This window comes from Rhincodon typus, chromosome 7 (assembly GCF_021869965.1).
Source record: "Rhincodon typus isolate 14 chromosome 7, sRhiTyp1.1, whole genome shotgun sequence".
In the NCBI taxonomy this organism is placed as follows: domain Eukaryota; kingdom Metazoa; phylum Chordata; class Chondrichthyes; order Orectolobiformes; family Rhincodontidae; genus Rhincodon; species Rhincodon typus.
Genome location: NC_063338.1, coordinates 83,093,747 through 83,118,119, shown reverse-complemented (window position 1 = coordinate 83,118,119; position 24,373 = coordinate 83,093,747). Strand labels below are relative to the sequence as shown.

Genomic DNA, 24,373 nt, shown 5'->3' with positions numbered 1-24,373 from the left:
CTTTGTATCATTTTTAAAGGTGCTAAATCTGTACAAATTATTGGTGGGCATTGTTTTAGAATAATGCTTTATAAGACTGAGATGAGGTGGAATTCCTTCACTCAGAATCATAGAATAACACAGTACAGAAGAGTCTGTTTGCTAAAAATACACTACTACCTACATTAATCCCACTTTTGCACTAGGCCTATAACCCTGAATGTTAGGACATTTCAAATGCTCATCCAAGTACATTTTAAAGGTTGTGAGGTTTCCTGCTCCCTTACTACTATGCCAGGCAGTGCATTCCAGAGCCCCACCATCCTCTCAATGAAAAAGTTTTTGCTCATATCCCCTCTAAACCTCCTGCCTGTCACTTTAAAATGTTATTGAACTGTTATTGACGCTTCGACTAAGGGGAATAGCTGCTTCCTATTCATCCTGTCTCTTACCCCTCATCATCTTCTACACCTCAACCTCTGCTCTATAGAAAACAACCTGAGCTTATCCAGATCCTCTTCAGAGGGAGATGAATCTTTGGGATTCTCTAACCCAGAGTGCTGGAGTTACTGGAGACAAATGACATAAAAGATAGTGTGCGAGAGTGATGTTGAGATGGATAATGAGCCATGAGCATATTGAATGGTGGAGCAGGCACAAACAAGGGAATAATCTACACCACCTCCTATGTTAAACCGAAAGATCTGCAGATGCTGTAAATCAGGAGCAAAAAAAAAGTTGCTGGAAAAGCTCAGCAAGTCTGGCAGCATCTGTGAAGGTAAAAACAGAGTTAACGTTTTGGGTCTGGTGACCCTTCCTCAGAAGGGTCACTGCACCTCCTATGTTTCTGTGTGAGGCCTCAGTGCAGTATGGAGGGAATCAGCATTGTCAGAAAGGCTCTCTTTTAGCTGAGATATTAAACCAAGGTCATTCCTAAGATCAACAAGCACAACTCTTAAGATAAACGAGTTCTCCTCCGCTCTTGGCCAACATTCCACAGCCAACCCACCACACCTCCTAAACAACACAAACAGACTGGTCATTCATCACATTTGTTGTGCCACTCCTAACAGTAGCTAAATCTATGGCATTGTTCATTGACCATCCAGCACTTTGGGATGTCTGAAAACCGTGTCAAGTTTCCTATCTAAATGCAAATTTCTTCCTTGCCCCTATAATTCCTGACCTTACCACTAGGTGATGCATGAGCATGGCAGGGACTTGCCATCTCTCCCCATGTGTTCCCTCACCTCTTGGATGTTATGGAGATTTTTAGCCATTGGTCCTGTTTAATTATTCCATACTGAAGTACAGTTGTTTTGTAAGCAGTCTAAATCCATCTAATTTCTATAATCTTCAAATCAATTTTTTTGAAGCTTCCAATTTAACCTGTTACTAAAAGTGACAATTTTTAGACATTATTAACATTTTCATGTATATCCATTTTCCAATGTCGCAGTGAGCTTAGCCAATGATCACCTGACTGGCATGGAACAGGAAGACTCCAGCGATTTTCTGAGTTAGTTGATCTTGAATGAGGTGTCAGTGAGAGAGATGCAGTTGTCATCAGTTTATAGAAGATTTAGTTGGTTCGGTTTTGTGACCATGATCTCTGCCCAACATCTACTGTCGGAACTGTGTCTGGATTAAATCCAAAATCCAAAAATTCCCTCCAGTTCAATAATCTTTCAGGGACTCGCTGTCTGAATGATGTTGGTCACGTACTGAGGATATCCACGGAATTTCAACAAAGTATTTAGACATTCAAGGAAGGCAGGCTACATTGGTCTGAGGTGCAATATCAATTCCTAAGTGAAATCTTTCAGTGATAATGTACATTTAGCCTTCTCTCTGCCACCAGGGGTCACAGTCACATCTGTTGGTGGCTACTGGCGAACAATCCAACACAAAGCACCAACAACCTGGTCTTCTGCCCCAGCTGGGGAGGCATGGTGGCACAGTGGTTAACACTGTTGCCTGACAGCGCCAGGGACCCAGGTTCGATTCCAGTCTTGGGCAATTGTCTGTGTGGAGTTTGCACGTTCTCCTCATGTTTGTGTCTTTCTGCCAGATGCTTCAGTTTCCACCCCCAGTCCAGAGATGTGCAGATTAGGTGGATTGGCCATGGGATATGCAGGGTTACAGGGATGGGGTGTGCACCCGAGTGGGATGCTCTTTGGAGGGTTGGTGTGGACTCGATGGGCCGAATGGCCTGTTTCACAGTATGAACTGGAACAGGTACTCGTCACAGCCGTATCATCATTGACCAAATTTGACACCGAGCTACATGGGTCAATGAAGCAGGTGACCAAAGTGTTGCTCAGAAAGTGTGGATTTCAGGGCCCTCTTGAAGAAAGACAGAAATATAGGGGGCCTGAGTGGATTAGGGAGGGAATTCCAGAGCTTAAAGTCAAGGCAGCTGAAGACACAACCGACAATGATGAGAAGTCAAAATCAGGGATGTTCAAGAGGCTAGATTTGCAGGAATGTGGATGTTTTGGAGGGTTGTGTGGCTGCAGGGGATAAGAGGTAGGAAGGAATAAGATCGTGGGAGGGAACTGAAAAGGGAGATACATTTTAAAATTGCAGTATGGCCAAACAGTGAGCAAAACACCGGATTTCTAAGGGAGCAACAATTTGTACAGCATGAGAAAGTGCTGTTGAATCTATTAGGAGTCCTACATCTAATATTACTACTGTCTTTTGTATTTCAAACAGGGGACCAGAAACCACCGACACCATTTTATTCACAAGCAAAATCCCAGAGCGCCCAGGTGCCAGGGGCCCGCTGAAACCCATTCCAGTTGGCACCCCTTTCAATCTGTAAGTGCTTTTAGGGCTACAGCTGTCACAGGACTGCATTTGAGGTTGAAACATTTGTGAAGAGTCCGAGGTCTCACGACAGCAGGCTGACGTGACGAAGGAGCAGCGCTCTGAAAGCTTGTGATTCCAAATAAACCTTTGGAACAATAGCCTGGTGTCGTGAGACTTCTGACTTCGTCCACCCGTGTCCAGCACCGGCACCTCCGTATCATTTGTGAAGAAGGCAGGAGGTTTTACCTAGTCACCATTTTACAAAAGGGACTAAATAGTGGACTGGAAGGGATCACAAAGTAATTACTTGGAGAAAGAAAACGTAGCTGTGGAACCCTAAGTAGCAACCTAATGGAAGATTTGAGAGCAGGAGTCAACTGTTGGGCCTCTCGAGTCTGCTGTGTCGTTTAATAAGATGGGTTTTTACGTCTGATCTTGGAAGCTAAGCAGACTCAGGCCTGGTTAGCACTTGGATGGGAGACTACCGGGGAATACTAGGTGCAGTTCTGTCACCAGTGGCTGCTCACATCACCCCTCTGCACTTGTGTTGAAGGGCCTTCTTGTGGCACAGTGGTAGTGTCCCTACCTCTGGACCAGGAGTCCTGGGTTCAAGTGCCCCCACCTCCCAAGGTGTGTAATAATGTGTCTGAACGGGTTGGTTAGAAAAATAGGTTAAATAAAATAAAAATTTTACAACCATGAATGATAGTTATGGTGCCCTCTGTTATTGAGAATGTGGTGAGGAATAGAAAGAGAATCTTCAGGCACTTGTTTAAAGAGGGGGGAGTTTTGCTCATTCATTTGAAGAATAAATGTTTATTGGATGTTGCATGACAGAGAAAGCAGTGAAATTAAAACATGACTTTGCGTTTACTCTGATGGCTGGGGAAATGGATTAGAAACACTGGATAGGCTATTCGACAGTTCACTGATGCAATGCCTCATTCATCAGCATATTAACCGCCATTTCCTTTAGTTTTAAAAACTTGTATGAATACAGCTGCCTTCAAAACCCCCTAACATTTAACAATAAATAGATGGGGAAACTGATAAATTAGTACATTGCAAAATCATTTGCAAAATTGCAAAAGATGAAATCATAAAACCAGTAATCATAGTTCATCAAATGGCTACAGACAATCACTGAAAGAAAGTTCAACAAACTTTTTTTATTAACCAGCACTCATAGAACCACAAGTGTACCAGGTATTCCAGATAATCAAGAGGTACACATAACTGCAGTATATTTTTTTCTAGTATAAATACTCAGACATCGTGGTAGATCACAATATTTGACACATATAATTTTTGCCAGTTTATCAAGAGTGCCGGTTAAACTTTGCTGTACAAATTTTTTATTCATTCGTGGGATTATGGTCATTACGGGCTAGGCCAGCACTCATTGCCCATCCCTAATTGTCTAGAGGGCAGTTAAGAGTCAGCCACATTGCTGTGGGTCTGGAGGCGACTCCAGGTAAGGACTGTAGTTTCCTTCCCTCAAGGACATTAGTCATCCACTTGGGTTTTTCTCCCCACAATCAACAATGGTTTCACGGTCATCAGTAAACTTTTAATTCCAATTTTTAAAAAAATTAATTATTGATTTCAGATTCCACCATCTGCCATGGTGGGATTTAAACTTGGGTGCCCAGATAATGACCTGGATCTCTAGATTAATAGTCTAGTGACAATACCACTAGGCCATTGCCTCCCCGGCAAAATAATAAAAGGATTGCACAAGTTACATGCTTTATTAGGCTAGCTGTTTTTGAGTTGTGATTGTAGCACAATATTTATTCCTTTTCTCTTGCCAGTGATGATCTGATTGAGAAGGAGACTGTTCCCAACTCTGAGATTCCAACAATCCCCCTGACTTCAGTTCCCATAGATGCACCCAGTGACTTTCCAGCTCTGAAGGTAAGTAGGAAAGACCAAACTTGCATTTCTCTGACACTCCTTGTGTTCTGAGGACAACAGAAGGGCTGTCACAACCAATTCAAAGCTGATTGAGAGTAAGAAAAACCTATTGATGTTTTGAATTTAAGATCTAACTTCCACCTCAGTGGGTTGTTGGTTATTGGACATGAAAATGTCAAAACAGGCTTGTTCTATACTGTCAATTGACAACAAAGCCCTTTAGAGTCTGGACATGTTTTTGCTGCCAGATTCAGTCTATGCATACATTGGTTTATGAAACGAGTATTCGTGCATAGCAAGCTCCCACTCGCACCGTTGTTGTAATAGCCAGGTGATTTTATTTTGATGGTATTTGTTGACTGAGACTGAGCGAATCTCTCCTCCAGAACAATCAGATAATTCTCATCGCACACACCTTGGGAAATGTAAGAGGGTTTTTGATCTAAATGGAAACCTTTCTCTTCCACGTTTGAGTGTCAATCTATTTCGTCCTTTCATGTGAAAGTGAAAGTATGAACATGAGTGCTGCTGGAACAACAGTTCAGTAATGTTCTCAAACTAATGCATTGACGGATTCCAGGACTGTGCATGAAATAGCGTTACAGGAGCAGTGGGTCATAGTAAAGTGAACTTCTTCCCCCTTGTCATGGGATGTTGTTCAGCCACTTGCCCCACCAGCAGTATTAAATCGATTTAGACCAACCACCGCACTGTATTTTAACAGACACGTGGATTTCTATATTTTTCCTGAACCACCTATTCAGACATCACAACTCCCTACCTATGTCCGTGACACCACCCACGCCCTCCACCTCCTCCAGAACTTCCAATTCCCCGGTCCCCAACACCTCATCTTTACCATGGACGTCCAGTCCCTCTACACCTGCATTCCCCATACAGATGGCCTTAAGGCCCTCCGCTTCTTCCTGTCCCACAGGCCCGACCAGTTCCCCTCCACTGATACCCTAATCCGCTTAGCTGAACTCGTCCTCACACTCAACAACTTCTCTTTCAATTCCTCCCACTTCCTACAGACAAAGGGGGTAGCCATGGGTACCCGCATGGGCCCAAGCTACGCCTGCCTCTTTTTGTAGGTTACGTGGAACAATCCCTCTTCCGTACCTACACCGGCCCTAAACCCCACCTCTTCCTCCGTTACATTGATGACTGTATCGGCGCCGCCTCGTGCTCCCACGAGGAGCTCGAACAGTTCATCCACTTCACTAACACCTTCCACCCCAACCTTAAGTTTACCTGGACCATCTCTAACACCTCTCTCCCCTTCCTGGACCTCTCTGTCTCCATATCGGGCAACCACCTAGAAACCGATATTCATTTCAAGCCCACCGACTCCCACAGCTACCTAGAATACTCCTCCTCCCACCCACCTTCCTGCAAAAATGCTATCCCCTATTCCCAATTCCTTCGCCTCCGCCGCATCTGCTCCCAGGATGAGGCATTCCACTCCCGTACATCTCAGTTGTCCTCGTTTTTCAAGGACCGTAACTTCCCCTCCTCGGTGGTCGAGAACGCCCTCAACCGTGTCTCCCACATCTCCCGCACCTCATCCCTCACACCCCGTCCACGCAATAAAAACCAAAAAAGAATCCCCCTCGTCCTCACGTACCACCCCACCAACCTCCGGATCCAACGCATCATCCTCCGACACTTCCGCCATCTGCAATCCGACCCCACCACCAAAGACATCTTTCCCTCCCCACCTTTATCTGCTTTCCGGAGGGACAACTCTCTCCGTGACTCCCTTGTCCGCTCCACACTCCCCTCCAGCTCCACCACACCCGGCACTTTTCCCTGCAACCGCAGGAAGTGCTACACCTGCCCCCATACCTCCTCCCTCACCCCCATCCCAGGCCCCAAGAAGACTTTCCACATCAAGCAGATGTTCACCTGCACATCTGCCAATGTGGTATACTGCATCCGCTGTACCCGGTGTGGCTTCCTCTACATCGGGGAAACCAAGCGGAGACTCGGGGACCGCTTTGCAGAACACCTACGCTCGGTTCGCAACAAACAACTGCACCTCCCAGTCGCGAACCATTTCAACTCCCCCTCCCATTCCTCAGACGACATGTCCATCCTGGGCCTCCTGCAGTGCCACAACGATGCCACCCGAAGGTTGCAGGAACAGCAACTCATATTCCGCTTGGGAACCCTGCAGCCCAATGGTATCAATGTGGATTTCACAAGCTTCAAAATCTCCCCTCCCCCTACCGCATCCCAAAACCAGCCCAGCTCGTCCCTGCCTCCCTAACCTGTTCTTCCTCCCACCTATCCCCTCCTCCCACCTCAAGCCGCACCTCCATCTCCTACCGACCAACCTCATCCCGCCCCCTTGACCTGTCCGTCCTCCCTGGACTGACCTATCCCCTTCCTAACTCCCTACCTACACTCACCTTTACTGGCTCCATCCCCGCCTCTTCGACCTGTTTGTTTCCTCTCCACCTATCCTCTCCTCTATCCCTCTTCTATCCGCCTCCCCCTCTCTCCCTATTTCTTTCGGAAACCCCTTCCCCTCCCCCTCCCCCTCCCCCTTTTCTGATGAAGGGTCTAGGCCTGAAACGTCAGCCTCTCTGCTCCTATGATGCTGCTTGGCCTGCTGTGTTCATCCAGCCCTGCATCTTGTTGTATCACATATCCTGTTAGCTTTTTACTCTTCGACACAGATTTATATTCATCTACAGTCAGCAAATCCCTCCCAGTTGGTAAGGTATAGAGCAGGTGTGTGAGGGCAGCCTGCTGCTTGTTTGTAATCTGTTTTACCACAAGAGGGCAGAAGAGTCTCCTTGGAAATGGGACAAGCTGTCTCTGTTTGCCCTCCTAACTTTTTAAGCATCGCCCCCATACTCTTTACTTATGAAGGGCTTCCTCTGTTTTTAACGCACTCTACCTGACACACAATTCCTTCTTGTTCTTTGTCAAACTCTTAATGACCCTTGACATCCAGAGTTCCATGTACTTCCTGCCCTTGTCCTTCACTTTTAGAATTCAGGGCCAGCATGTTCCTTTCACTGGAGCAGGCTTTTTTTTTTTCCTTTATTCATTAACAGGATGAGGGCATCGCTGGTTAGGCCAGCATTTATTGCCCATCCCTAATTGCCCAGAGGGCAGTTCAGAGTCAGCCACATTACCTGTGGTCTGGAGTGACATGTAGGCCATACCATGTAAGGATAGGAGTTTCCTTCCCTAAAGGACATTAGTGAACCAAGTGGGTTTTTGTGACAATCAGAAATGGATTCATGGTCACCATTATATTGTTAATTCCAGATATTTTATTGAATTCAAATTCCACCATCTGCCGTGGTGGAATCGAACCCAGGTCCCTTGAATGTTATCCGGGTCTCTGGATTAATAGCCCAGCAATAATACCGTGGCTTTTGCCTCCCCTGTTAAGTTGGATGATCATAATGAATGGTGGAGCAGGGTGTAAAGGCCGAATAGCTTGCTTCTGCTCCTATTTTGTATGTTTCTAACACCACTACCTGCAAGTTCCCCTCCAAGCCATGCACCATCCTGACTTGGCAATGTATCACTGTTCCTTCAGTGTCACTGGGTCAAAATCATGGAACTTCTTCACGGCATTGTGCATGTACCTTCACCCCACAGACTGCAGCAGTTCAAGAAGGCAGCTCACTATCACCTTCTACAGGGCAATTCCAGATATGAGCAAATGAATCCAGCCAACCATGCCCACATCCTGCCATTCAGTTGTAAAATAAAACTCTAATTCATTGTCACTTAGAGGCTGCATCACCACCACCTAAAGTTTACACCCCATCTAGAAGACATAGTAGGAACTGCAGATGCTGGAAAATCTGAGATAACCAGGTGTAGAGCTGGATGAACACAGCAGGCCAAGCAGCAGCATAGGAGCAGGAAGGCTGACGTTTCGGGCCTAGACCCTTCATCGGAAACCTGTTTTTATAGCTTTTGTCAATCTAAACCGATACTATAAGCCAGAGTTCAAAGAAAATCATAAAGGCAAAACTGCTAAATGATTTTTCTCTGGATTTGCTTGAAGCAATTTATCTCTAATTCATGGAGACTCCGAGCGATCCTGGAGGACTGGCACCTCTACCCTGTACCTTTCCTGTGTTATCGTTCTTCATGTAAGAGTGCAGACAGGATTTCATCCACCTTCCTTGATCCAACATAAAAAATTGAGTCAATTTGTTTTTTTTATTCATGCCTCCACTTGACTACAGAAACCATGTTAAACCTCTTGTACAAAACATGGTCATTTTTAAATAAACTCGTAAATCTTTTAAACTGCAATTGAAAGTTAGATTGTTGGCCGTCAGTCAGATTTGCTTGCAGCCTGATGAGTGTGGTGAATGTGCTCCCTCTGTTGGAAGAGATTTGAAAAAACACTGTTTGATCGTTTGGTTTTTGAAACAAAAGCAGAAATTGCTGGAGAAACTCGGCAGGTCTGGCAGCATCTATGGGGAGAAAGCAGAGTTCAGAAGGGTCACTGGACTTGAAATGTTAACTCTGCTTTCTCTCACAAATGCTGCCACATGCTGCTCAGTTTCTCCAGCAATTTCTGTTTGTAGAACAGTGAACAGTACAGGAGGGGAACAGGCCTTTTGGCCCATCATGTTTGTGCCGACCATGATGCCATTCTAAACTAATCCCATCTGTCTGCATGTAGTCCGTATCCCTTTCTTCCCTGACTGTTATTGTCTGTCTTAACATTTCTTAAACATTGCTTCTCCCACCTCCCATGGCAACACATTCCAAGCACCTAACGCTCTGTGTAAAACAAAAAAACTGGTCTTGTGCATCTTCTTTAAACCTTCCCCCTATCACCTTAAAACTGTGCCCCCTAGTATTTGACATTTCCACCCTGGGAAAAAGACTCTGACTATCCATCCTATCCATGCCTGTCATAATTTTATATACCTCTATTAGGTCAGCCCTTAGCCTCTGACACTCTAGCGAAAACAATCCAAGATTGTTCAACCTCTCCTTATAACTAATACGCTCCAATCCAGGCAACATCCTGATAAACCTCCTTTGCACACAATACTCAAAATGTGGCCGAGCTAAAGTTTTATAGAGCTGCAACATGACTTGCCAACTTTTATACTCAATACCCTGACTGATGAAAGCAAGCATGCCATATGCCTTCTATACCACCTTATCCAGTTGTGTTGCCACTTTCAGGGAGCCGAGATCTCTCTAAATCAATGCTCCTAAGGGTCCTGCCATTTAGGGATTCTAAAACGCACTAAAAACATTTACTATATACTTTTGTCTTGCATTTGATTGCCCAAAATGCATCACCTCACACTTGTCCAGATTAAACTCCATCTGTCATTTCTCCACTCAACTTTCCAATTGATCTATATCCTGCTGTATCCTTTAACAACCTTCCTCGCTATCCACAACTTTATCTCTTCTACAAACTTCCTGATCAGACCACCTAAATTTTTCATCCAAATCATAATTATATATTTCAAATAACATGGGTTCAGGTACTGATCCTTGCGAAACACCACTGGTCACAGACCTCCAGTCAGAAAATCACCCCCCAACAACTATCTTCTTCTGTGACCAAGCCAATTTTGTGTGCAACTTGCTAACTCACCATGGATCCCACGTGACTTGATCTTCTGAAACAGCCTACCATGAGGGACTTTGTCAAATGATTTAGTAAAGTCCATGTAGATAACATCTACTGCCCTACCCTCATCAATCATCTTTGTCATTTCCTTATAACACTCAATCAAATTTGTTAAACAAGACCTCTCCCTGTAAAGCCATGACGACTATTCTTAGTAAGTTGTGAGTAAATCTAGTAAGTCCATTCTTTTCTAAATGTGAGATTTTGTTTCAGGTCTTCAGCACCCTCTGGTCCTTGTTTTATTTTACATTTGTTTTTGTGAGTTGAGATTACATTTTGAGCACGGCGTCCTAAGTAAAAACATCAGGTGTGAAAATCCACATTTCAGCTGCACTTCTGCCAGGTTGACTTGGGGAAAGCACAGTTTGTGCATTTATATGGCACCTTTTTAAGAAGTACAACGGGAGGTGATGGCCTAGTGATATTATCGCTGAACTGTTAATCCAGAGACCCAGATAATGTTCTGGGGACCCGTGTTCAAATTCCACCATGGCAGATGGTGGAATTTGAATTCAATAAATATCTGGAATTAAGAATCTAATGATGACCATAAATCCATCGTCGATTGTCAGAAAAACCGATCTGGTTCACTAATGTTCTTTAGAGCAACGCCCTCATCCCGTGAATGAATAAAGAAGAAAAAAGTGTCTCAAGTTATTTCATGGGAATGATTCTTGAAGAGAATTGGATGTTGAGAACTGTAATGGGAAATTGGGACAAGTGAGCAAGTGCTTAGCCAGAGGTTGTATTCAGCATTGACTGTAAACAAAGAGAGGTGTCAAAAGGGAATTTCAGATGTCAGGCATTGGTAGCTAAAAGCATGGCTGGTAGTGATAGAGTGGTTAAGATCAGGCATGTAAAAGAGACCAAAATTGGAAGGATGCAGAGGACTTGGAGAGCTGATGAAAATTAGGGATCGGACAAGACGTGAAGTTTGAAAGCAAGGAGAAGAATTTTACATTTGAAATGCCACCAGAGAGGCAGCCCCTGTAGGTCAACGAGCACAAGGGTGACGCGAGAATGAAGTTTAATGTTGCTTTGGTTAGGGAGAGCTGAGTTTTTGATGAGCTCGAGTTTGCCGATGCTACAAGGAGAGAAGCTAAACAGGGTCTTGCAGAACTGTGGATAGCGTCCCTGTTTCTGAGCCAGAAGCTACAGGTCTTAAGTCCTGGGCCACAGAAGGTGTGTTTGTGATGCAGCCAAACTGGTAAATTGTCAGTCTGTAAATCCTTCCATTAAATCTGATGACAGGCATCAAGGGGGACAGTCTCCTGGTCTTACATCCTGGCAAACCACTGCAGCAATCACATGCCAACATCAATGAGATGGAACTCTTAAAAATGTAGAAACATGGAGCAAGAGTAGGCCATTCTGTCTTCCAGCGTGTTCTGCCATTTTTTTAAATTCAGTCACAGGATGTGGGCATCACTGTCCAGGTCAGTATTTATTGCCCATCTCTAATTCCCATAGGATAGTTAAGAGTTAACCACATTGTTGTGGGTTTGGAGTCACATGTAGGCCAGACCAGGTAAAGATGACAGTTTCCTTCCCTCAAGGTCATTAGTGAACCAGGTGGGTTTTTCTGACAATTGACAATGGATTCACAGTCATCATTAGACTCTTTTATTTCCCAGACTTTTATTGAATTCAAATTCCACCATCTGGCACGGCAGAATTGGAACCTGGTTTCCCAGAACATTACCTGTGTCTCTGGATGAACAGTCCAGCAGTAATACCATGAGGCCATCGCTTTTCTTAAATATGATTCAATACAATTCTGGCTGATCATCCAACTCAGTACCCTGTTCCTGTTTCCTCGCCATTATCTTTGATACCTTTTTAGCGCAAAGAGTGATATAAAACTCTTTAATTATATCAGAACATTGCTTAATGTCACGAAAAACATTAATGAAGGAAGATAAAAAAAGCAGTAAGGAGGGGAGATACACAACTAATCCTGTATTGGTGCTGCATTGTAAAACAGGAGATAGCTAAATGACAATGAAAAATAATGAAGCATAGCATGAGTCAACAACTCAGAAACTGGGGTAAATCCAATCCACCCTCATTGCGCTCCATACATGGTCAACGTGTCTTTGAATTTCTTTCATTATGACTCTGCGTTATGCCACACGTGTCTCATGTTAATTCTATTTCTGCCATTTAACCATCTCCTGCTTTTCACTTGCATGATTTATAGCTGCACCACTTTACCCTCAAACTTGCTCATTTTTAAAAATCCTGTTTTATGGTCCACGATCACCACCTTAGGACATGAGCAACGGGAGCTGGAAACAGTGGCAATGATGAAGGTTTCAGCAGCTGATGAACTGACGTTAGAGTGAAGTTGAAAGTTGCAGTAGAGTTAGAAATAATAGCAGTTTTAATGAGCTATCCTGAGTGAAATTTTACCTTCCGCCATTTCTCCCTACTTTGCTGCTGAAGGTGTCAATTTCAAATTGGATGTAACTCCCATGGTTTCCTCTGGGAAGCTGATTGGTTGCTCATTTCTTTGTGTTATCCTGGACAATGAGCCTAATCAGCTGCTATGTGATCGAGCACCGAAGAGCTTTCATGCCGTTAAAGTGGAAAGGGATGGCCATCTACTTTAATCTGAGGCACTTTTCCTGTATTATTGCAGCTGAGCTGCACCATTGAAATCCCAGCAGTTCCCATCTCTGTGTTGTGCTAGTATCACAGGTAAGTGAGAGCCTCCAGTTTCAATCCCTCTGCTATTCAACAAAAGCATTAAAACACTCTTTGGTGGCACTTGGGACTCAAACCTGTGCCTTCCGTCCCAGAGACAGGAACATTACCACTGCATCACAAAATCCTGCTAAATATTCTTAAATCAACCTGTTCAATCACGTTGAGGGACTTGAATCTGGCCCAGGAGTAAGGGCATTACTACAGTGCCAATAGGTCTGTATACCTTCAACTTGACAGACTAGTAAATTGGCTGCACTCTTTCCATCATTTATTGCTCAATTAGAAATGCCGCTGTCTGAAAAGAGGATTTGGGAAGGAGCTTGGATTGGAGAGGTCTCTCTAGTTTGCACAGTCTACTCCCCAATCTCGTTTGCTGTCTTAGTTTTCAAGGCCATTGCGCTACTCTCGCCACATTCAATCAGTGTGGGTCATCTTGCATATGGAGCTGGTGATCAGGGAAGCAACTGCGGGAAATCAAATCGGGGCAGGCTTAGCTACTTGCCCTGCTGTCAGAGGAAAATTCAGTTTAAAGATGCTGAGTTGTGGCAGAGAGTTTACTTACAATTTCTAGAGTTTACTTTTTTTTGACTTGTTCAGTGCATAGCATTCAGCAAGTGATCAGATCCGAAAATGTTTTGTTTCTTGAACTCGCAGGTATCAGCTTTTCATCTGTTACCTCGCAGGTCTACTTGTTCAGTCTATCCGTAAAGGCAGCTACCAAATATCCATGTGGATTCTGTACTTTCTCATCATGGAACATCCTGAATCATCTGTAAAATGTTGAGTTGCTGAAATTAAGACAAAAATCACCAAGCTCCCATTTCCAGATGATTTGAGCCCTTTTATGCTCTGCCAAACCTCCTTTTATTCTGTTTCGGGGAACATCAAGCATCTTGTGGGTCGTGCTGTGTTGCAGAGTGTTAGAACCATACAGCACGGAAATGGACCCTTCAGTTCAACTCGTCCATGCTGACCAGGTTTCCCTAACTAGTCCCATTTGCCTGCGTTTGGCCTAAAACCCTCTAGACCTTTCCTATCCATGTACCTGTTGAAATGTCTTTTAAATGTTGTAATTACTATATCCTCTGGTAGTTTATTGCACACACTGACATCTTCTGTGTGAAAAAGTTGCTTCTCAAGCCACTTTTAAATCTTACCCCTCTCACCTTAAACCAATGCCCCCTAGTTTTGAACTCCCCCACGGTAGGGGAAGGACCTTTGCTTATCCATCATATCAATGCTCCTCATGATTTTATAAACTTCTATAAGGCCAGCCCTCAACCTCTGACGCTTCAAGGAAAAAAGTCCCAGCATTGTTTTTGGATCCAATCCCTGGGGAGGGGGTCAAGCCCAGGGCTCTCCGGTCAGCTCCAGTAGAAGGGGAAAAAGAGTCAGATCCTGGGGGTGTAGTTGGTAATGTGTGTGGGAAGTTGGGCTTCAGTTGAGCAGTTACTCTGGAATTAGAAGTAACTATTTAATAGTCTAGCTTTTCCTGAGTAACTATTGATCCGAATAGTTCAGAACCCTCTGAATTCCCAGATTTTAAGTGTATGCTTTTGGAATTTTCCAGCATTGAGGGGATTGGCCAGAAGAACCTTCAGTTTTCTGTGTTAAGTACATCATGGCTTTGACAGGGTCCCCATGCACAACACCCATCTACGCTGCAGAAACGACTATCAGCCATAGAGTCATAGAGATATACAATATGGAAACAGACCCTTCGGTCCAACTCGTCCATGCCGATCAGATCCTAAATAAATCTAGTCCCATTTGCCAGCATTTGGCCCATATCCCTCCTAAGACCTTCCTATTCTTATACCTATCCAGATGCCTTTTAAATGTGTAATTGTATCAGCCTCCTCCACATGCTCTGGTAGCTCATTCCATACATGCACCTCTGCGTGAAAAGGTTGCTCCTTAGGTCCCTTTTAAACCTTTCCCCTCTACCTTAAACCTATGCGCTCTAGTTTTGGATGCCCCTACCCCAAGGAAAAGACCTTACCTATTTACACTATCCATGCTCCTCATGATTTTATAAACCTCTAATAAGGTCACCCCTCAGCCTCCGACATTCCAGGGAAAATAGCCCCAGCCTGTTTGGCCTTTCCCTATAGCTCAAACCCTCCAAGCTTGGCGATATTCTGGTATATCTGTTTTGAACCCTTTCAAGTTTCACAACATCCTTCTTATAGTAGGGAGACCAGAATTGCACATAACACTCCAAAAGTGGCCGAATCAATGTCCTGTACAGCCCTTTGGAAAACCTGAGCTTATACAATTGCTTCATTTTAAAGACCCAGCACTTAGTTTAGAACTGAGACCCCCTGAAGCTATGATTTCAGTTTTTGGTTTGAAATGTTACCCTCTCCATTGGCTGTTCGCCAGCTTGGTGATTGAGCTTTGTGTCACTTATTTCTTGTCAAGTTGCATTTTCTTCATGCGGTATTGTCGAGTGTAACAATGTAATTTTGGACAATCTCATGTCGCCGGTTTGCTACCTCCCCATGATGCTTAATGATTTTAAATATACCCGGTACAGCCCTTGTTGATATTTTTGATGTGTACAATCTGTAATTCTGACCAAATAAAGGGCTTGTTAATTGCACTGTCATTACTCTTTGATCTCACGCAGACGCTAACTCTGAGACATTCTGACGCCGAAGTCTAACTCGAACTGTTGTTCTCCGGGTGGTTACCTAACTCTAGAGCCAGTCCCAAAAAAACCTATTTCCATAACATGCAAAGTGCTTTGAGGTATTTCGGTGATATCTTGAGCTGCTACTTATCTTAACTTCTCCTGTTTTGAAATAACTGGATTTTAGCTCAGTTCTACCGAGCTGCGATAAGCTTAGATGTTGAGTGTTAATAGATAATCTTTCAGAGAAAGGCGGTGAACAGTTGGTATTGCTGTAATGATACTGTTGAGTTGCTACATTGTGGTTTCAGCATTGTAGTTGAGATTGTTTATGCTGTCACCGCAGGTGGTTTAAAGGAGTTCATATCTAACAATTAACTCACTCATGTAGGATCAGAGACCATTAATAATGTTTATTTTTGGAGGCTGTGTCTCTGCGGGATACTAAAGGATTCACCCAGTCCAGTCCCTGCACTTCTCTTATTGACTCTAAGCAGGCTTCGATTTGCAGAGTTTTAACGTGTAGATTGATGGCTTTTTCTAATAATATGATTTACTTTGTCCTGGCTTTAGATTCATACACAAGACTTGGCCATCTCAATGGATGTAGGTGCCCAGTACCTTAAGCAAGTACCACCAGCTTCTGCCAAAGTGGCATTCAGGGTGCTTTAATGAGGTAGGGAGGAAAGGGGTTCAAGTTTAATTGAATTAGAAGAAGGTCCAGTGAGATACTGAAGACATTGTTGAAGAGGCAGACATATTACACACCATCTACTGCACACCGTCAAGAGTTCTTGTGTAGTAATAACGTCCAAACCTCTGGACAAAGTGACCCAGGGATCAAGTCCCACCTGCTCTGGAGGTGTGCAATTAAAATCTCTCAACAGGATGATTTGACAATATCTACTTCCTCCTCAAAATTGGCTAATGAATCTGAATCTTATTTCTTTGGAGAATCTCTCATGGGCAGTGGTAGTGTCCATACCTCCAGGTAGTGGTTTGGGTTCAAGTCCCACCTGCTCCAGAGGTTTGTCATAACATCTGAACAGGTTGATTAAAACATCTACAGTACATAAACAGCTAATTTGATCAAACTGGCCCATGCTGGTTTTTGAGCTCCACATGAACCTCTTTCATGTAACTCTATCAGTATAGCTCTGTATTTCTTTATCCCTCATATATTGGTGTAGCTTCCCCTTAAATGTACCTATGCAATTCATCTCAACTACTTGTAGTGGTGGAGTGTTCTTACTGAATGTACTGGTGACTGTCTTATATTTATATTCATCTAGTTTTTGCACACGTGCACACGCACACGTGTAGACATATTTCACATGTGCATAACCTCTCAAAAACCTTCATTTTAAAGACCTCAATTGAAGTCATCCCACCCACAGCCTGCCTTTTGAGGTCTTGCCTGTTCAGCCTTTCCTGATAAGTATATCATCTCCATTCTGGTGTCATCGTTCTTGTACATTTTGTTTAATATGAACACAAGAAGGATGCACAATATCAATCTCAAATTTGAAAGTTTCAATCAATTTTTGGACACTGAGTTACAAAGTTCCTCTAATCTGTCTGTCTGTTTCCTGATGCACAACAACACACCTGCATGCTTATGTTAAACTCTCAGGTTGCACATCACCATCTGATTGTCAACTGGAGGAGCCTGATCTTTGAAACATCGTATAGAGTATGTAGATGGGGTAAATTAGATCATTACTGTGATAGTCCAATCAAATTAAGCATCGCTATTTTGTTCAATTCATAGCAAGATTGTTTTTAAGACAGAATTCACATGTGCTGCAAACTTTCTAAACATTGTTGAACAGTGCACTGTATTAGCATGTATTAGTAACTGACGATTTGCAAAATGCTGTATCTGTATTGACATGAATTGGCTGCAGAGGGCAGCAGAGAAACACTCTGGAACATAAACAGACAACAAAAGCGTGTTTTCTAACCACTCTAAATTCAATGCTGATGACATGAAGCAAGATTACTGTAAGTTTCTCAGGAGTTGGAATTGTTCAGTTTATCCAGAGGGCCTCCGCTCCGGGAAACATGGGCTCGCTGTGAGAAGATTCTTCTTTATGAATGAAGCAACGTTACTGAGTGATGTCACTGGTCTGGTAGCATTTTGCAGACGATTTTGAAGGGGGGCAGAGACACGGAAGGGTGAGCTATGAAGGTGAGAGGTTTTGTTTGGAAACCTCCAGGTGAGGGCCGTGTTGCTGAAGGTAGAGTGGGTGTCATGCGTGATGAAGGGGATGCAGCATTACAGACTCAAAGAGATGAAGGTGCAAATGGGTTGTAGAAGTCAGGCAGTGTATAGCCACTGGTAACTAGGAGAAGATGCACTGTGTAAGTAGTGAGGGCATGCAGTGCAGAAGGCATCAATGGCTGGCATAATATGGATGAGCAGGGCTGTATGTGGGAAAGGATACAAATGTACAAATTAAGAGCAGGAGTTGACCACTCATCCTGGTGAGTCTGCCGGCCTTTCAATATGATCATAGCTGGTTTGATTAGTCTGATTTCTGCCTACTCCTGATAATCTTTCACTCCCCTTTTTTTTTGAAAGTCAAGAATCTATTTACCTTTGCCTGAAAACTAATTGAGGACTGTGTTTCCATTACTTTATTGAAGAAGAGAGATGTTACTAATGGGTCACAATCCTGGAAGTCCCTCCCTAAGGGCATTGTGGGTCTACCAACAGCACATGGGCTGCAGCGGTTCATGGAGTCAGTACAATGCCACCTTCTTGAGGGCAGGTAGGGGGTGGCCAATAGATGCTGGCTCAACCAGGGACACGTATGAGCCACGAGTGAATTTTAAAAAATAATGCAGTGATGGAGTTTGTGTGGTCTGGAGACCATGAGGAGTGAGCTGCACACTAGGGCAGACTGTGTGTCAGTTAACCCTTCTGTGCTTGAATGACAAAACGAATCTGCTGATCCAAGTCTCTAAGTACTAATATTGTTAATAGGTGATATACTGTTGGACCACCATAAAACCGTGTTGGAAGGTGCACAATCAAAACCTGGGGCAACTTTGCCTCAATAATCATCAGCCTTCACCAGTTATTGCAGTGACTTGCAGCTGCCCTCCTTATGCCTCAGAGTTATGCCTGAAAAACTCCTTCCCAAGGCATGGTAAGGATCAGTGGCACTGGCTAGTTTCCCATGAAGCTCTTTGTTGTGTTTACAGAATGTTGCTGAGGATTTGGACAACCTGTTATCGGCACTGAGTGAGAATCTGATCGATTTCACGGACCCCACGCCAGCGGTAGGTTCTGTTTACAAATGTGTTTTGCTGCTGCCGTGGGAGCATTGCAGTTTAACCCGACAAGCGCAAGTTGTGGTCTGGGCAGCAGCCTGCTCACTTCCTGTTGCTCTAATCAGAAGTGGATCTGTATAATAATCTATTAATGAATAGACACAAAGCATTGAGGAAAAAACAAAACTTGCATTTACGCACTGACAACGCTTTACAACTGTTGGAATCGTTTTGAGCTGCTGTGATGTAGAAACACAGCACCCAATTTGTGCACAGCATAATTTGGTAATTTGTACTTTTCGATACCTCCCTAGAACTATTTTTAGTTCCATTTAAATGCACCCCTTTGTTTATGTTATCCATCAGATTATTGTAAACCTCTTGCTGCATCACTCAGATTTATTTATGTGGATGATTTTCCATTTGGCTGCCAACTGTACCATCAAAGAGCCCAAATGCCAGTCTAGAATTAGTCATTACTCTTCCTTCTAAACTCTCTTATTCCCAGCTACCCTGACCATATTGGTCAATCTGAAGTTAAAATGTCAAGTGGGCTTCATTGAAGAAATAGTTAACTATTTCTTCTGACATTTCTATTTTTTTAATTGAATGTTTTGGCGTCAATCTAGGACATGGTGGTTCCTAACGGGATGATTTTCAGTCGCGACGTCTCTTCCACTGTAATGGCACCAAAACCATTTGCTGAACCCACACTCTTTCCATTTCCGTCTCACACTCCAGCTCAACATTCCTTGGAATCAACATTTCCATCAACTCCCAGGTAAAATCTTGTTTTTAAAAAAAAGCAGTAATTGCTGGAGAAACTCAGCAGGTCTGGCAGTATCTGTGGAGAGAGAGTTAACATTTTGAGTCCAATGTGACTTCTTCAGAACTGCAGAGAAAATGTCTCATCCATGGTGTCCTCTGCTGTTGGATTAATGAACCCAAGCCCAGTGTTTGCTGGAAAATGGAAACTGAATCATCAGAATTGAACGGTTGTATATCTGTTAAATTTCGATTTCCCTAGCTGTAATATCAAATGTTACATCCTCAGATCTTTCATTACCTCTTTTTCTCTTTAACCCGCCACCTCCAAATTGCCTGTCAGCTCTGTTTTCCTAACTATTGTGCTGAGCCCCCACTCTCAAACCCCATCCCCTACCCTATTTTAACAATGCAATCTTCAGGCTAAAACTCTGGATTTTGTCCATCTCCCCATCTGCCTCACAACTCTCTCCCCAGCACAAAAAAGCCGCTACTCTTTCATAATTGAGGGATTCAGTCATCTCCCAAAATGCTCTTGCCCTGTCCGCAGCTGCTGTGCAGCACCTTGGGAGCTGTAAATGTTAAAGATGTTATTTCAGTTGTTGACATGTTGTGATCGAAGTTGTTTATCTCTTGCAGCATTATCACAAAGAATGTGGAGAAGACTGTGAAGCCCAAGGGATTATTGACAACAGAGTTGTGAGGAATACAGAGCTTGCCTTTGACCCATTTATAAAGTGAAAACAACAGTCAAAGGTGTCTGCCTTCATTTAGAATCCTAAGATATTCCATGTGGAATACCCAAACAACACTTGAGACCTCCTTTTGTACAGAATCTGAGCTCCACACTGCCTCCTTTATGAGACAGTGGCTGTAGGAATAGTCCCCTAATGGAATCTTGCTTTTCAGACCCACTACAAAAGTAAGGTTTTAATTTCTGTTTGAGAATGTGAATTCCTCCTAAGCTGCTTATGGGTTAAAGCTACTGGAAAAACAGTTCCAAGTACAGAAGGTTACTCGGAATGTGGACCATTGTTTCATCTCAAAGAATAATCTATGTTTACCGGCAAGAGGAATAGTTCGTGCTGACTACTGCGAGCAAGGAGGAACTGTTGTCAGAAGCTGGCGTGACAGTAAAGGAGCCAGTTTCTGACTGAGTGGGAATAGTGCAGGTTGGAAATGAAGGTAAAACACTGTAGTCCCGAGTCTCCAACCCAAATTCTCCAGTTAGCTTTTCTTTCCACAGGGATCAACTCTGCATTTTATGAAGAGCAGACATTTCAACATCTCAGAGATATTAAATTCTGAGGCACATTCCACATAGAATCTGGATCAAACTCCAGTATATCCAAGAAGGGGGTCTGGGAGGCGGAATCGGAAGTCTGGAGAGAGATGGTAGCACTGATGTGGATGCCGGATGACACTGAATTTTTTTTTAAGTTTCCTGATGCTCTAGCAGTAGTTTGAAAAACTTACTAATTTTTCAAATCCTAGGTAAGGAGGGCAGGGGGAAGAGACCATTTCACAATGCAAGGTGATCTGAGCCTAATCGAAAAATATTGCACTTTTGGCAATTGTTCCCTCACCTGCACAAGATGCCAGTAACCACCAGAAGAATCTTGGAAACGCCTGGTCAATCAATGATGGTTTCATCTGACATTTCTTTATCAGATATCAGAAATGTAAAAGACAACATTGTTTGGGAAGATGACAAAAAGAAGCTAAAACGAAAGAAAAACTGTGACCATGCAATTTCAATCAGCAATTCTTCTGATACTGTAAACTTTTCTATTGGTTTCCATGTTGAATTTACAATTTTGTTTTAATCTCCTTTCCATTTCAATCTGTTTGTTGCCTGTTTCTCTCAACACCCCACTGATCCCTAATGCCCTACAGCATACCTGCTGCTGTATCATAATTGGATTCTTAAAGAGCTGTTTTTGTGTTTCCCAGAATAATCTACTCCCCACCTCCCTCTATGCACAGATTGCTCACTCTGCTGGGAAGGTTTCCCTGATTTGTGATGGCCAGAGCAATTCATTCCATGAGAATATGGGAATGGCTGCATGCTACAAGTGGAAGAGATGCCTATGGTTTTGTCATACCTGATGCAATATCCCTCATCATTCTGTTCTGTTCTCTCTCTTCCCCAACCCCACCCAACCCTCGATCTCTCGCCTGCCGCGCACACACACACACACACACACACACACACACACACACACACACAACATGAAGTATAAAACGTACTCTGACTAATCCTCCCACTCCTGCCTGACGTATTCTGCTGGTTTCATACTAGTTTAATCCAACTGGCCACCTGTCCTCAGGGTCTACTGTTGAAACTCTTCCTTAGGTCAACAGATTGTACATGGATCAGTGTGCCCTTTAAAGTTCTTCAAATCAGAAGTGCATATCCTTTCTTTGAGAGGGAAGACGTCTCTGGTCTAATTAGCACCTTTTCTTGCTGGAGCCATGATCGGTCTTTTGTTAATCATAGGGTTGTAAAACCCACTGCATTCACCCAACTCCTTCTCTAAATTATGTTCAACTATTTATTACTATTTCATTGCACATTTTACTTATTGTGGGGTGGAGTGGTACTGTTTGCATTTGTCCCTATGTAGTATGGCAAAAATTTTATTAACTGGCTCCTGTGGGACCAGAAGTGTGTCAGTTGATCAAATATTCCAGATAATCAAGAGGCCCACATGATCAATGTAAAAACACTAAGTAATTGAAACTAAGTAATGCAGGGGTTATATACATCACTGTTATATTTTATTTACGGCATAAATCACTTAAATCATAATGAAACTTTACCTTCAATAAAATTCACCAGCAGAGAGCCTTCTCACTTTTGCAGCCTCAACTAACTGTTCAAACATTGCGATAATACAGTAAATATCTGGTATTTCAGCTATATAATTTTTGCCGGTTTATTGGGAATGCTGGTTCATAAGGTACTAGATAAAACAAAGTTTGCTGTATTCATTCTTACTCCTCTTCACTGCTTCCTAACAGCCACTCTTTGCTTCCTTTCACCTCCCAAGCTAGTGTTGTTTTGACTGCAACCTCTGTAGTTCCCTAGCTGATAGTGGAAATTGCAGTGCCTCAGTAATTGTGTTGTTATCTGATAACCTTTCCCCAAGATCCCAGCTTTGCTCAGCTCTTTGCACTAGCTCACAATGTTGTGTGTTCAGCCTCTATACCAGGACACCCTGTGGTGCGATATATTGTTAACCTTTGAGGTGATTCACATCATGAACTGGAATCCTGCTTGTTTGGGAGGGTGGTGAAGACCTCATGGCCACACCTAAAGGACAGACAATTTACCCCAGTGCTGAGTTCTGTTACTCCCTCAATGCTTAAACAGTGATTCACCCTTCTGCTATTTTTAGGACATTAATGTAAATTTCAAACAGCGATGTATTAACATAGTGTTTCAACTTTTAAATATACTTTCCCCTGTATTGAATTGCGTTGGGAACTTTAACCAGCTCATTCGGATGGTGTTAATGTTTCTAAATAGGAATCTTAACCACAACTCTTACTTTTGTATTGAAAGTGTATATTTTTTTAAGTATAGTTTAATCTTGTCTAGTCACGAGGATAAGTCTCTTGTTATCCGAAGTTCTAAAAATTGTAACTGAATGACATAGAGGGGCTGGGGTGTAAACCAATTGAGTGTTGTGGTCACAGTTTTTAATGACACCAGGCAGCTGATATGATTTGAAATGGAAACACTGACAGTAATTCTCCTCTTAATGTATTTTTATAACCTTACATTTGTTTACTTTGTTGTGCTCCCTACTGAAAATTGAGGGTGTTCAAAACACACAAGGACAGTGTGGTGGCCTTCTAAGCTTATCTTCATCAAACACTCTGGTTAAAGGCAAGTTGACATTCCTATGAAAAAAAGTATGCAGAATCCCGTAAAGAATAATAATTTGTTATACTCCTTTGAGGCTGATGTCTAATCTTAGCTTTATATCAACATGATTTTAATGATGTAATTTGGTGTTAAGTTTATGTATTCTGTGAGGTGAGGATGCGACAATTCCTCATGAAGTGATCTTGTGTTGTTTTGAGTTTGAAGCTGCTGTATTCAGTGCAAAGCAATGTTTCTGTGATTTCATGTGCCCAAACAAAACCCATTGCACCCAGGTCAAGACTGTCTCCTTCCTTTGAGGATGCCTCAAAGATGGCATTATGATCTATTTGGTCTGTTTTATTCATAGGAAATAAAACCTAGAATATTCATCAGGTCTGGCAGGCATCGGCACAGAGTAAACCAAGTTGAAACTTCTGATTTCAGTCAAGTTGACTTCAGAAGATTAAAAGCAAACCATGTAGATGCTGGAAATCTGAAATAAAAACAGAAAATGCTAGTGAAACTCAGTAGGTCTGGCAGCATCTGTGAAGAGAAATCAGGGTTAACAATTTGAGTCTGGTGACACTTCCTCAGAACAGTTCTGAGAAAGGGTCACTTGACCCAAAATGTTAACTCTGATTTCTCTTCACAGATGCTGCCAGACGTGCTGAGCTTTTCCAGCAACCTCTGTTTTCATATCTTCCTTATGCCTGATTTCAGCCACATGCGTCGGGGTTTTCCCGTAATGGGCAATCTG

General features: G+C 43.1%; 1 protein-coding gene across 1 annotated transcript in view; it reads left to right on the top strand.

Moving 5' to 3' along the window:
* The window catches only part of epb41l5 (erythrocyte membrane protein band 4.1 like 5), a 144,783-nt gene extending 120,635 nt beyond the window's left edge, over nt 1-24,148 (top strand). The window contains exons 20-24 of the mRNA XM_048598603.1: nt 2,698-2,802; nt 4,608-4,710; nt 18,909-18,986; nt 19,607-19,758; nt 20,382-24,148. Coding sequence (XP_048454560.1) covers nt 2,698-2,802; nt 4,608-4,710; nt 18,909-18,986; nt 19,607-19,758; nt 20,382-20,445 — 502 coding nt within the window. The 3' untranslated portion in view covers nt 20,446-24,148. The remainder of the gene's footprint in view (nt 1-2,697; nt 2,803-4,607; nt 4,711-18,908; nt 18,987-19,606; nt 19,759-20,381) is intronic.
* The last annotated feature ends 225 nt before the right edge of the window (nt 24,149-24,373 follow it).